A 14,822-nucleotide genomic window follows, 5' to 3' on the forward strand; every position below is an offset into this window, starting at 1 on the left:
TTGACCAACAGGGGGCGCTATTGCCATTAAATAATATCCCAGCTAGTTGGGATAGTAGTCCCACATGATTGAACATTTGCAAACATAATCGTGCCGCTCTTTACAATTAATATCAAACTTATTACATTGTATGTTCAAACAAATGTGGAATATCGCTCAATACACACTTGACCGTATGCTACTTTTCATCTAGAAACTTACATTTAGATGCTTTGAATACATAAGATATACATTGAGTATATATTTTTATATCCATGAAAACATTATATATACATTGAGTATGTATCTATATTAAAGAGCCACTGATGGTTACAGTAGTCCTCCGTGAATACATTAGATATACATTGAGTATATATAAGGGCCACTGATGGTTACAGTAGTGCACCATGAATACATTAAATATACATTGAGTATATATATATATTAAAGAGCCACTGATGGTTATAGTCCTCCATGAATACATTAGATATACGTTGAGTATATATCTATATTAAAGAGCCACTGATGGTTACAGTCCACCATGAATACATTAGATATACGTTGAGTATATATCTATATTAAAGAGCCACTGATGGTTACAGTCCACCATGAATACATTAGATATACATTCAGTATATATCTATATTAAAGAGCTACTGATGGTTACAGTAGTGCACCATGAATACATTAAATATACATTGAGCATATATCTATATTAAAGAGTCACTGATGTTTACAGTCCACCATTAATACATTAGTTATACTTTGAGTAATATATCTGGTCGGCTCTGATTGGTCCACAGCACAGCAGCGGCTCCCTGGTTGGCTCTGATTGGTCCACAGTGCAGCAGTTGCGCCCTGCGGAGACATTCAGATCAACCAATTATCAAAGAGGTTTGTAATACTATGCCGACCATTTAGCCGAGGTAAAATGACAGATGTGATTTTTAATAAATGAGCAGTCCATGTTTTTTTTTTTTACCAAAACATATTTCAACCTCACTTTGCACTGCAGCACTCATCGCATTTTCTTCAGGAAATGCAATTTGTAGTTATCTTTTGTCTTTGAGGATAGTTGGACTAGCCACAATTGAATTGTGCAAACATCCAACCGTTGTACCTGTAGATCTATGTATTTCCTCACTTCCTCTGCATTGCAGACTGAAGATGTGAAATAGGTCTACCCAGGGCCCACCCAATACCTAACCAGGGCCTAACCAGGCCCTATGGCCTACCCAGGGCCTACCCTGCAGGGCCCACCCATTGCCTACCCAAGTCTCACTCAGGGCCTACCCAGGGCCTACCTAGGGCCTACCCAGGATTAACCAGGGCCCACCCAGGGCCTACCCAGGGCCTACTCAGGGCCTACCTAGGGCCCACCCAGGGCCCCCCCAGGGCCTACCCAGGGCCTCCCCATGGCCTACCCAGGGCCCACTCAGAGCCCACCCAGGGCCTATTCAGGCCCTCCCTAACAAACATTTATTTACAGAATCCAAGATTCTTGACCTAACAAACTGATACGTTAGAAAAGTAAGGTTAATAATAAGTCAACTCAAATTCATAGGAAGTTCATTCACTGAGGTCCTCATCACCCCAAGCCCTCGTAGGCTACCTGTCCGTCAGCCGCTGCACACCTCAGAATAATCCACTATTCATATCCCAGCTGGGGGTGCAATGGGTGTCGGGTGGGCAGATATCATAGCAAATTAAAAATTCATTAACCGTGTGCTATTAATATGACCAGCCTTTTTGAAACCGAACCCATAGTCAACTCACCAACTTAAAGTTGGTGAAAAGGCTATTTATTTTGTATATCTTATTAGAAATGTAGACTACGTCTTAATGCCTACATGTCTACATTTTTCCCCACCAAGTGGAATACATGAATGGGTAACACTTTACAATAAGTGGTAAATAAATAATTAACTAGCATTAGTTAATGCAGTGATAAACAATAATATAGCATTACCATAGGGGTAGTGGCGGGTTAGGTTCAAGGTTCGGGCTGGTGCGTGTTTAAAATGTCATGGCACTTGGATTGACCGTTTGTGTGTGTGTGAGTGTGTGTGTGTGTGTGTGTGTGTGTGTGTGTGTGTGTGTGTGTGTGTGTGCGTGTGTGCGTGTGTGTGTGTGTGTGTGTGTGTGTGTGTGTGTGTGTGTGTGTCCTTGCTGCTACTGACAACAGTCCGCAAGTCCAAAGGGAAGAGGAAACGTCAGATTTGCCCAACATTTGCCAATCATTAGCAGACCTGACAAACGTGTCCCGCCCATTCGTTGAGAAGCAAAGCGGTAGTAGTAAACCTCCTCCCGGACGGTCACGTCCCTCGACCAAACCCCGGGACGGGAGGCTCACAATGTGCGAATCTAGCGAGAGAGAGGGCGGGATCTACAGTTACATTGGTTTAGTGGCAAGAGGTAGAGAAGGCGGGACTTTTGAAAAAGGGGAATATCCGTTTCCGTTACATGTGTCTGATATTGCCTTCTCAATTTTTTATTAAAAAAACCTCTATATATATTATTTTTGTTGTTGTTATTATTGTCGTGTTGTTATTTTTCTCGTTCCAGCGACTGCTGACGGGCTTACATTGCACATTGGAAGTGTTTAACCGGAAGTTTCATCTAGGCTGACCGGGAAAACGCTACTATTCCCCATCCGCTACTACTTAACCCTCTCACCCTGAATCATGTGTAGACATGACCAGTGTGTCCCGCCCACACGGCTATCAGAGCAGTGGGAGCCGCCGTTGGAGAGGGACGAGCCAGCCAGTAGCATCTCTGCCCGCAGCTAGCTAGCTACTAGCTCCACAGAGCTAGCTACTAGCTCCACAGCAAGGCCACTTCGGGAACATGGCCACGACGGACAAAACCAAACATGAAGGAAGAGTTAAAATCGGTCATTATATCCTCGGAGACACCCTCGGAGTGGGCACATTCGGGAAGGTTAAAGGCAAGTATCTTGAGTATTTTGCGTTGTCCACCTTTTTTAATGCGAATTCAACATATGTCAAGAAGGCAGCATCAGAGCTGTTAGCTGCGCTGCTAGCATGCTAGAGCTAATGTTAGCTTTAACTTGGCACACTCTAGTCTTGGTTGTAACGAGACCCTCTGAATGGAGTGACGTCTGACAACTTTCGGGGTGAAGTTGCGGTCCAGAACCACAGGTGCTTGAGGGCATGTTGTCTTCGGCCCTCTGCACTGGGGATCATTAAAGAGGGGCTTTGCACTGACGCTACCTTCAGTCTATGAGCCCATCAGACGTTATCAGCAAGCAAATCAGTCCAATTAAGTTAAGACTACTAGACACTCCTCGACTGCTTCACCACTGTCATCATAATCCTGTTCATCGGTGGTGTTTCGATCTGTTGTCCGGGTGCACTTTGTGTGTATGTGTGTGTGTGTGTGTGTGTGTGTGTGTGTGTGTGTGTGTGTGTGTGTGTGTAGTCGAATGAAAGGGGGAAAAACACACACCTGTACTGGTTCGGTTTTGTTCCTTCATCAGTATCAAATAGGGTTGCCTGGACAGTTCCACAACGCGCGTGTGGGGGGTGTTACATACGGTCAAGTTCACTTGCGCAAAGTAGGGTGTAGTTTGGCCAGGCAGCAGCTCGCAACTTGTCATTACACGCTGTCAGGGAAGTATCAAGCCAGCCTTGTTTAGGAGCTGCTATGATGTAACACATTGCATTAAGATTTGCATGGTCACTTAAGGCTATTCTCACAATGAACCGTACATTGTAATGTTTTGTCAAGTGTGAATGGACTAGTGTGAAAAAGTTATTGGGACCTAGCCAGTTTGGAACCAAACAGGGCCACACAGGATTTAACTTTTGTAAACCTGGGGGGTCGTCCCATAGTAGTCACTGCTTAGTATAAAAGTAGCGGAAGACCATAGCCCATTAAGGCTTAAGTTCTCAATAACTCATGGCCTTGGCCATGGCGGACTGGACCAAGGCTTCATCCAAACATAAATCAACAGAAGTTTTATCATTCATGTACACAAGGGTAGACTTAGAACATTAAAAGAGAAAATGATCGATATAACTCTAGTTGCTCCTTTTGTTTACTTTGCATTTCTGGGACCGAAATTTGCATTCCCTTTTCACGGCTTCTCTTCCATGCTTCCTAATGAGCCTCTGATTCGCAATCTTATCTTGTCTTCCTTTTCTTGGCCTCACAGTTGGCCAGCATGAGCTGACGAAGCACCAAGTTGCCGTGAAGATCTTGAACAGACAGAAGATCCGGAGTCTGGACGTTGTGGGCAAGATCCGCCGGGAGATCCAGAACCTCAAGCTCTTCAGGCACCCTCACATAATCAAACTGTAAGTCCTCCATTACATCCCCCTGCGCTAACCAATCTTTGTGACCCCCCCCTGCTGCCAGACCGAGTGCCACCCACGGGGCTATTTTGAGGCTTTAATGATATGGTCTGGAAACACATCCCTCTGGAACAGGCTTTGTTTGACCCGGACTCATCTCTTTGTTTATTTATCTTTTGTTTTGTCTATCTTTATTCATCTGAGTCACATGTGGAGATTTGCAGCTTGTTGTGTGGATTTTGTCGTGGTGAGCTTTGTTCAGGAATGAAACAGACGTTTTTCACACTAGTTGGTTCCTTGGTATGCAGCCCAGTTTTGGGGCGGTTAGGTTCATAGTTATACATTACAAGAGTCTTCCGGTGGTCTTGTTTACCGTTTCGGTTCGAGGCTGCTGCAGGTCAGTTTGGAGAGTTGAGTAATAGTTTTAACAGAGGGGTAGCAAAGAAAATTGCTTTTTGTGGTATAGTGAAAAAAACTGCATCCGCGCTTTCTGCCGAGGTAAATAAAAAAATCAGGCAGGTGCTATTATGTAAAATTTGATATACCTTATAATCTGGAGAACAGCGAACCTAATGCTGTTTGCACTTGAACAACATTTGAGCTTGTAGTTGTATGCACACATGGGATTATCTCTACATTATAATTGTAATTTTAAATGTTAGAGACATAAGCTCCCACTTCCAGCAGTTGTCTGCATGCATAGATTTAGGGCTGTAACAAACACACCTTGATATGTGTCTAAGTCCTCCACCTGACACAATTTGTGAAGAAAAAGCCCCACTAAAGGAGGGTTGTGAGATAGTTAATGGTTCGCCCTGGGCCATCAAACTATGACTATTTGAGGTAACTCATCTTTTTCGCTGTATAATGGGGTGACTGACCTCTCCTTTTTCTGGGGACAGTCTCAGGTTCTGATGGCCTGCCCCCATTAAGAGAAACAGGATTTCTAAAGTATGAGTACATTTTGAAATGGCAAAGGTTGTGGCTTACTGATTAATATACATTTTGAGACTCTATGTAATTAGTCTTTTGTCTATAGGATAGGCTATGACGTGACCTCACAGTGCAGCGGTCTATCTATGGACTTTATACCATCATCAGGCATGACCAATCACAAACCGTTGGCTGTCAATATAATATAACGATTCTATATTTGAGGAGCCTACTTTGGGTTGTTTTTGGCTGGTTGACCAAAGCTTAAAACACATCAATGAAACCGTTTGGCATGTTCTGCCCCAGCTAGTTACCTTCATAAGAATAGACTTCATGTAAATGTGTCCCCATTTTCATTCTAGAAATAACAACGTATATTTTTGTTGTTTATATGGACCACTAAACTGCAAATGTCCCCGTATTTCATTTTAGAAATCTGGTCCCCATGCTATATTATGTTCTCCCTGGCCGTACCATTGCTGTCCAGGGGGAGCCACTATGACTGTGTTTAGATGATTTTGATGAATCAATGTTTAACTATAATACACCAGGAATCCACTTTTGAACAACACACCCATTGACTCATTCTCTCTTTAGTTCCCCATAGTGAATAGACATGAATACCATGACTAATAACCATCCATTTGTATTAACAATCTGCTGCAGCCGACTAGGAGACCTGGCAGTTTGGTCAGCACATGTAGTCAAATAGCGTTTAGGGCTTTTATCTGGCCAAGCAAAACATTTGCATTCAGCCAAAGCAAACTTAGATGTCAGGCTGATAATTCATAACACGTCAATGTAAACTATCGTAAAAATGGTTTACAAAGGGAACAAAGGGTTTGAACTTGTTTTCTTCTACTTATCAAACACACATTTCTCCAATGACCGGGACATACAAAAGCTGGTGTATGAATCATGCGTCCCCTAATTTGATTGCTTAACCTGCTGTGCAATAATCAAGCAATCCCAAAACCTCCTTTATTTCTTTTGCAGGTATCAAGTTATCAGCACACCTACAGACATCTTCATGGTGATGGAGTATGTATCAGGAGGGGAGCTATTTGACTACATCTGCAAGAATGGAAAGGTAAATGCATGCAAAGTTTAGGCTGGGGTGGAGTGGGGCTTGGCGTTCTGGCTGTTTTTTGAATGTCAGTGTCAAGCTAGTGGCTCGAGTTGTAGCTACAGTTATAGCTATATCCTTTGGAGGTGAAAGTGAAAAAGAATTAATGATTTATAGAAAAGCATTGCCTGGATGGATTGACTTGTGGTGGAGTTTTATCCTTGAGAACTCTCTAGTTCAAATATTTTTAGGATTAAATAGATGCAGTAGAAATAATGCATTTTGCATACATTGATTAAAGTGTTGTTAAATCCTCACCCATAATAATTTCCTGTTTGATCGACTTATTTAGTCTTTTATAATTTTACCCTGTGATGTTCATTTTTTTGTTCCGAGTGTTCTATGTCTATTTAAACGGTATTGTTTTCTAGCAGAATGTCTGTTCCCAGTCTGACCCCTTGGTTCTGTGCCTCTGACAACACAAGCCCTGAACTCTAACGTACTGTCGTGCTTCTGCGCTAACAGCTGGAGGAGAAGGAGAGCCGGCGGTTGTTCCAGCAGATCATCTCAGCGGTGGACTACTGCCACAGGCACATGGTGGTGCACAGAGACCTCAAGCCAGAGAACGTCCTCCTGGACGCCCAGATGAACGCCAAGATCGCAGACTTTGGTACACATTCCTATCGCTAACTAAGTTTTCTGCCCCTACGTAAACACTGATAACGTGGAGGGCCATGAATGAAAACGCACCGCTTCATACGGCTCGGTAATTCAGTAGATTTTTATCTGCATCCCCATTGCCGCAGGACAATACTTTGTGTGTTGTGTTTTTCAGTTTTTATCCCTCGCATCACTTATGTCCAAGAATAAAACCTTTGTTAGTTTTGCATAAACATTGTGTTGCATAACATGGCTTCTGCTGTGTAAAGCTATTTAGTAAGAGGAAACCATTACTAAACCGATAACGGTTGTTGTGGAAATATCAATCGCAACTATAATATACAATTATATACAAATTATATTTGTATATATTGTTTATAACCTAGTTTATATAATTAATAGGCAATTTAAACTGATATGCCTACATTCTCACTGTACCTAAAGATGGCTCACTTCCTCTCTCTTACTGAGAGATGTTAAGATAGTTTGCATTTGCATTGCCACTGTAGCCACGAAGTCTGATACTAAGGCCATGCTAATCGACTGACTTCTGAGTTGTGTAGATTCATTTAACTGTCTTGCAGCCTTGCTTGCAGACTTGTAGACATAGCCACTTCCCACATAATGTATTGCAGTTTAACTTGGCCTATCCTGCGCCATGGCTGACTTCAACCTTGACCAATCCTAAACTCTCCACGATGGTCACTCACATTCACCTTTGTTACCTTTTCTATTCACTACCCACAATGAAAACGCTTCCCTATAAAAATCTTGTTCACCCATTGTCTGACTGAATGTAGCCTTGGTAACTTTGCTGCCTGTACTTTCCCATGATGATGCCCTATAATATTTTGCTGGCCGATGTGTCCTAAAATTAATTCTTCCTTCATCAACGGGTCTCTACCTCAAAGTCATACTGGTTGAATTGTTTGAAATTCTTGAGACATTTTTTAACGTATAACTGGATAGCTTGGTTGGTACAGGCACTAACCGTTTCCATTAGCACATTTGTTTCTGTAGGGTTGCTGTTCTAATGGATTGTTGTGGTCTGCATGTGCAGGTTTGTCGAACATGATGTCAGACGGAGAGTTCCTGAGAACCAGCTGTGGTTCTCCAAACTACGCGGCCCCAGAGGTCATCTCAGGGAGGTGAGGTCGACCACCCACTCTGAATCATTCTTCTGTGCTGACAGTCGAAGCAGCAATAGTCCTTTTTTCACGGAGGCATCATCGCAAGACAACGACAGGTGTCGTCATGACACTTGTTGCTTTTATGAATAGCCATTTGTCCATAGACGCCACATTGCCTGCCTTGACACATTGCTGCCATACCTCAACACACCGGCGTATTGGAGAGGCCAAGTCTGGCCTGTTAACCAGTTTGAGTAAACTGATGAGCTGTGGTCTTTCCGGATATAAAGCCTTATCACGATTACATCTCATCGGATTACAGTCATTTTTATATTCCTATTAAATCAGATGTGGGCTTATCTTCACTAGTTCAGGCGACGCTCCGCACCCTGTACACAAAAGGAGCTGTGTTGTGTTACCCAGCTGCGTTTGTCCTAGGATTACACACTATTGGCTGCTTGTCTATGAAACTATCTGAACAAAATAAACACGCACGCACACCTGACAATCATTGTCGACCTTTCAAAACCTCCCTTCTCGTCCCTTCTCTAACAGCCTGGCTTCAGCTTATACCTCAGAGCATTAACATTCAGTTTTGCAGACATCTGGTCTTTCTCTGTGTGTTCTGACCCTCTGTCGTCCGTCCCCCCCCTCCTCCCCCCAGGCTGTACGCGGGCCCCGAGGTGGACATCTGGAGCAGTGGGGTGATCTTGTACGCCCTGCTGTGCGGGACGCTGCCCTTCGACGACGACCACGTGCCAACACTCTTCAAGAAGATCTGCGACGGGGTCTTCTTCACGCCCCAGTACCTGAACCCTGCGGTCATCAGCCTCCTCAAACACATGCTGCAGGTGGACCCCATGAAGAGAGCCACCATCAAGGAGATCCGGTGAGCCTCTAGTTCCCGTGTCATCGGCCCCAGATCCTGGGCTACGAGGGCACGGTCTGGATCAAACCTTTACTGCCTGGGCTGGTTTTAACCACTCCTAAAAATAAGATATAGTTTAGTAATCCTAGACAGGGAACTTGAGTGTTTCAGCACTAGAACAGGCCAGCAGTGACAATTATAAAGGATAAAAATAACACAAAAGTTAAGAGAGATCTACTTTTAAACAAAATTAGGACACAATTCTTATGTTGGCTTCATTACAGGCTAAGAATAGCAGTGTTAAGCAGTGTTGACTATCAAATAGATGGGTATAAATATAGAAGCATTTATCTTTTAGATGAGTTTAAGGACATGGATTTATCTTTTGTCTTGTTAGAGGCTCAGAACAACAGTCACCGGCAACTACCTATTGAGGGCATAATGTGCAAAATGGATCCAATATTCTAAATATCAAAAAATCTTAAGTCTGTCAAAATAAATATCAGACTGCTGACTTCCCTAATCGACCAATCAGACTCACGTATGTACCAAAGATAAGTGTAGCAGAAGCCTGACGGGCATGGCCTCTCTTGTGTCCTCAGGGAGGACGAGTGGTTCAAGGAGGAGCTGCCCAAGTACCTTTTCCCCGAGGACCCGTCCTACAGCAACAACATGATCGACGACGACGCGCTGAAGGAGGTGTGTGAGAAGCTCAAGTGCACCGAGGAGGAGGTGCTGACCTGTCTGTACAGCCGCGACCACCAGGACCCCCTGGCCGTGGCCTACCACCTCATCATCGACAACCGCCGCATCATGAGCGAGGCCAAGGACTTCTACCTGGCCTCCAGCCCCCCGGACTCCTTCCTGGACGACCAGCACCTGACGTCCTCCGGGGCCCTGGCCTCCTCCTCTTACTACTCCTCCTCCACCTCCTCCTCCGCGGCCGCCGCCTCCCCCGGCGCCCCCATCCTCAAGCCCCACCCCGAACGCGTGCCTTTCCTGCTGGCGGAGACGCCGCCGCGGCCCCGCCACACACTGGACGAGCTGAACCCCCAGAAGTCCAAGCACCAGGGCGTGCGGCGGGCCAAGTGGCACCTGGGCATCCGCAGCCAGAGCCGGCCCAACGACATCATGTCGGAGGTCTGCCGCGCCATGAAGCAGCTGGACTACGAGTGGAAGGTAAGGAGCACTCTAGCCGACGCAATGCTCGTGAAGGAGGCCTGGGCTGGCCACGCCCAGGCGTGGCATCGGTAGTCGCCGCTCTGCCGGGATGATGCTGCGGCGGGCGACGCCCAGTTATTGGCTGTGCGACACACGATGCATCGCCTGAATCGTGCACAAGGCCCGTATATGACATTTGTTTTGCCGGAATGTGCTTTTCACACACAGCGACTATAAATTAGGCTTGAGGAGAGAGAGTATATGTTCAAGTGTAAATTACTTTGTTGGTACTCATCCAGATTGTTCATGGTTTTGGAAGTAAGAGGACTTGTCTCATCATCATTGTCATCCAGAATGATTGTCTAAAAGGTTGAGGGAATGTGAAGATGTCCTGAATGTAATGGTCAGCATCATTGTAGTACTACCGCACTAATTACAACGGTACCCGATGACCCTCACTGTTTATGTGATTGTGGAAAAAAGAATTATGCATTGTTTTGACTTCTTGTTGTTGTTTTCCTCACATCAAGGATCCCGAAAGGCTTAACATATAGATTGCATTGAGAGCGTGTATCCTCCATCCCCATCCATGTGGCCTCTTCACAGGTGGTGAACCCCTACTACCTGAGAGTGAAGCGGAAGAACCCTGTCACGTCCATGCAAACCAAGATGAGCCTTCAGCTCTACCAGGTGGACAGCAGAACCTACCTCCTCGACTTCCGTAGCATAGACGGTAGGCTGGGCTCCACACCTGCATATAACAGTTGTTCACGTACATATGACCTATTTCATAACTATGACATCATATGTTGATCTGACTTATCCAATGTCGTATTTGATTTATTTGATGTTTACTGATCTGTAAACAAGAAATGTATAAAGACCTAGCAAAATCTAATATATTTTAATGCTTGTTATGCTCCATGTGTCAGTTTGAGTATCCTCTTAACAGAATGCCTCTAAGTAATGCCAGGTATATCCAATATCAATATGTATTCTGAAATGATCTTGCGGTAAGATTACTAACCATATTTGATGTTGATATTTTAGCAAGTACATTCAATTCGAAAAGAGCTTTATTAGCTTGGAAAAATAAACATTTAAATAGCCAAAGCATTTAAGAAACCATACAATGGAAAAGTAGCAAAGTGCTAGAAAAAGGTGAAAAGCTATGTTGCCCTGTAGGAGGCGATGGCGAGTGAGTAACCTCTCTTCCCCTGTTTGATGTTCCCAGACGACATGCTGGAGACTAAATCCGGGACCACCACGCCCCACCGCTCAGGCTCCGTGGGAAACTGCCGCACCACCCTGAAGAGCGAGGGCGACGGGGCCGAAGGGAAGGGGGAAGCCCCTCCCACCACCCCGGTCACCACAACCACCTCTTCCACCACCAGGCCCCCTGTGGACGGGTCGCTGGCGACCTCATCGCTGACCTCGTCGGTGGACTCCGTGGGCGGCGGTGATGCCACAACGTACCCGCGGCCCGGAAGCCACACCATAGAGTTCTTTGAGATGTGCGCCAACCTTATCAAACTGCTCGCGCGATAGCCACGCTAACTATCGCTAGCCTTTTTTTTTTTTTCTTGCTATTGTGTCTGTTTCTTTGTTTTTCTTTCTCTCGTTCTTTCTTTCTCCGCTCTTTCTAGTTGTCTCTCGTTTCTCTCTCTCTTCCCCCCTCCCCCTCCTCTGAGTGTCTTTAAAGCAATAAGCATGCAACTGAGCCATGGCTGGGTCCGTCCCCCCTGCTCTGGATGAACTAGTTGTACCATGGCACTGATGCTGGTTCCCCAACACCCTGAACCCATGGAATGTTAATCAAGCTGGAGTAGTAAGGGGAAGGGGTGTGTGAGGAAGGGGGCACGCAGGAAGAGGAAGTGACATGCGACTCAATAGTCACGGCCTAGTCAACGTTTTAAGAGATGTTTTTTACATATTCATGATCAATTTTATTGGCACACAACCTCTTGTCTGTTGAGCGCACAAAAGAAAGGTATAGCCTGCAGAGGTAGGGCGGGGGGGGGGGGGTGTTGTAGTCGCCATGGGAAAGGAAGCAGGAAGCACTTTTGCACAGTTCTGTCCCTCTTGCTGCTCCACTGCTTGCTCTCTTTTTATACATGGAGACCAGAGATGCGGGGTGCAGAAGTTTCAGGGGCGCTGCTCATCCTAGCACTAAACTTGTCATGCCAACCGGCTCATTGGACTACAGATGTGAAATGACCCCCCCTTGGTGACCTCTCATGGAAGAGGGGCTGGAGGAGCAGAGGAGCGCGTCATCATGTTGGCTTGATTTTGTTTTTACCTTTTCTTCAGTTTTTTTTGTTTGTTTCCAAAACTATATTTCCATGGTTTTGTCCTTGTAAAGATACCTGTATGAATATGTATGTCCCTTGCATTTTTTATATATAAAGAATTGAATATATTTATCAGTGCTTTAAGTGGAGGAGTGTAGGTTATATATATATTAAAAAAAAACATTTATTAACAGAATTTCTCTGCATTAAGGACTGTTGCTGGATGGTTATTATTGGTTGTTTTTTTTTGGTTTTCTGAAACAATATTAGAGTCTGGTTTATCGTCAATCACCATAGAATGGAGACCCATGGTGGTCGTTCCATATAAATGTCCATATATTGTTTTGTTGCTACACGAGTAAGTACTCCTTGCAATGATCAATTCTAGAAAATCCTATTTAATTGACAAAAAAAATATCCCATTTTTTTGTTAGCGATTTAAGGTGAGCAGTATTACCGAATGATCCGCCTTTTGCCTACATTCAGTTTTACCGTGTTCTGCACAGGCTGACTCTGGGCACTTCTGTACATTCTGACAATCTCTTCAACAACGCTATTGGGCTCAGGGCTCAATTTGAAAACGTGAATTGTAGCAGTTACATGCAGTGCATGACCAATGTTTGATGGCAGGTGAACACGTACAGCAATGTCGACGTATATCGTGTATGCTTCGTAGACTTGTATCTCGCAGGCCAACATGTTCCCAGAGTGGTGACCGTTGTTTTGAGTTTTCATTTTCATTTTGAAACCTTTAAAAATCTCTGTAGAAAGGTTTGGCTTTGTGTGATCACACCCACCAGATTTTACTAGACTTTGGTCTAGCAAAGTCTTCCGCCTTTTTGGTTTTGTTTTTGGCTGCCTTATGTTTATCATTACTGTTAAATTTCATCAGTATAAGAGAGACCATTGGCATTAGAAATATTGGCATCCCATGTAATGATCACAAATTGATTACTCTTAAAAGTACTCAACATTACATAGCAGCAATTTTAAACATAAAATCTCTATGCAATCGTCATTCTAAAAAAGTGCTGCAAGTGCAAAGTATTCTCCACCAGGGGAATGTGATATTATCGTGCTAGGAATGGGAATCCAAATGATCTAATAACCAAGACCTTCTCAACTACAGCCTTCAGTGATTTAAGGTCTATAGATAAAGCTGAATGATGTTCGATGGCTTGGAATTTTGCCAGTGTGTGAACAGTTGACTTGAAAAACAAAGAAATAGTTAATATGGTTGGATTTTAGCATATCAAAAAAAGTTAATTCAAAGGCTTTGATCAATTGACAAAATCACATTTAATCAAAGTAGCCTTTTTAACAAATAGGCTGATATCCAAATGTTTGGGGGGGAACTTGACTGAATGTAAAGGTGACTGCAGAAAGTGAATAGTGATCCCATGATGATTCTAACACTATTGCACTTAACCAGTGTCAATTCCTAAGCTGTATTTTGTACTTTCACATCGGACCTAACTGCACTCGATCACTTAACCAGTGAAATGGTCCTCAACTATAAACTATACCACGGCCAATGAATGTTTCCACAGCATGGAAGGTAGAAAGACGAATGACAACGTTGCACACAGGTGGAGCTGTGTAGTCTTAGGTTGAAGCTCCCTCAGTATAAAGTGATCATTTTGGTTTACATAAATACAGATTGTTACATGCCAAGCCAAATTATTAGGATGTAACTATAATGAAAAAGTAAGATAGGGGTGCCAATTATTCTCAATGTGTCTGTTTCCTTCTTAGTACAGGTTTGGATGGAAATCTGAACAGTTGACGAGAGTAATTTGGTCACTGTTTTAAACATTATTCCAACTAATTATTACACCAAATGGTCTTCAGAATACTTGTTACTCACCCATGTTTAGTTTTGAGAGGCAGTTGCAAGAAAATATTTGATTTTGTGCCTAAAGTTTAATCATAGTTTGATGAGCAAACATGACAGTGTGTAACTACTTTTGTTGGATGGATCATGTAAAGAGTGGTTAGTCCCTATACTGGACTTTATTCAGGAGATTCCATTTGTCTGTACTTCTTTAATCAAATCTTGTTCATTGTTTTGTTATTTGTTTGGCTGCGTATAGGGACCCTGCCAGAATGACCAATGTAAATCGTAATGGACAGTGTTGAAATCATTTGCATACACAACTGCCTAATAAACAGCTAAATTGCACACATTTCCATTCAGCCCATTTGTTTTTTTTTGTCAGGGAGAGGACATGGGAGGGGAAAGCGCTCTATTATTCAGAATCACAGGACGCAGAGGATATTCTTTACGTCCTCCGGTGGATCTCTGGTGTCATGGAAAAACTAACCAAAAAATTTGTACCAAAGTTCGGAATAATTATTTATTATGAATTATAGTTCATTATTAATAATATATTTTGTACTATGCCAAAGCTTATACAT

General features: G+C 43.7%; 1 protein-coding gene across 1 annotated transcript; it reads left to right on the top strand.

The window, feature by feature from the left end:
- The first annotated feature begins 2,721 nt into the window (after positions 1 to 2,721).
- Positions 2,722 to 14,581, top strand: prkaa1 (protein kinase, AMP-activated, alpha 1 catalytic subunit). Its single transcript, XM_079735909.1, has 9 exons — positions 2,722 to 2,926; positions 4,157 to 4,298; positions 6,225 to 6,318; positions 6,820 to 6,964; positions 8,015 to 8,102; positions 8,749 to 8,973; positions 9,555 to 10,131; positions 10,720 to 10,846; positions 11,348 to 14,581. The coding sequence occupies exons 1-9, from the start codon at positions 2,827 to 2,829 to the stop codon at positions 11,659 to 11,661; spliced, it is 1,812 nt and encodes a 603-aa protein (XP_079592035.1). The 5' UTR covers positions 2,722 to 2,826; the 3' UTR covers positions 11,662 to 14,581.
- The last annotated feature ends 241 nt before the right edge of the window (positions 14,582 to 14,822 follow it).

This window comes from Pollachius pollachius, assembly GCF_949987615.1.
Source record: "Pollachius pollachius genome assembly, chromosome: 4".
In the NCBI taxonomy this organism is placed as follows: Eukaryota; Metazoa; Chordata; class Actinopteri; order Gadiformes; family Gadidae; genus Pollachius; species Pollachius pollachius.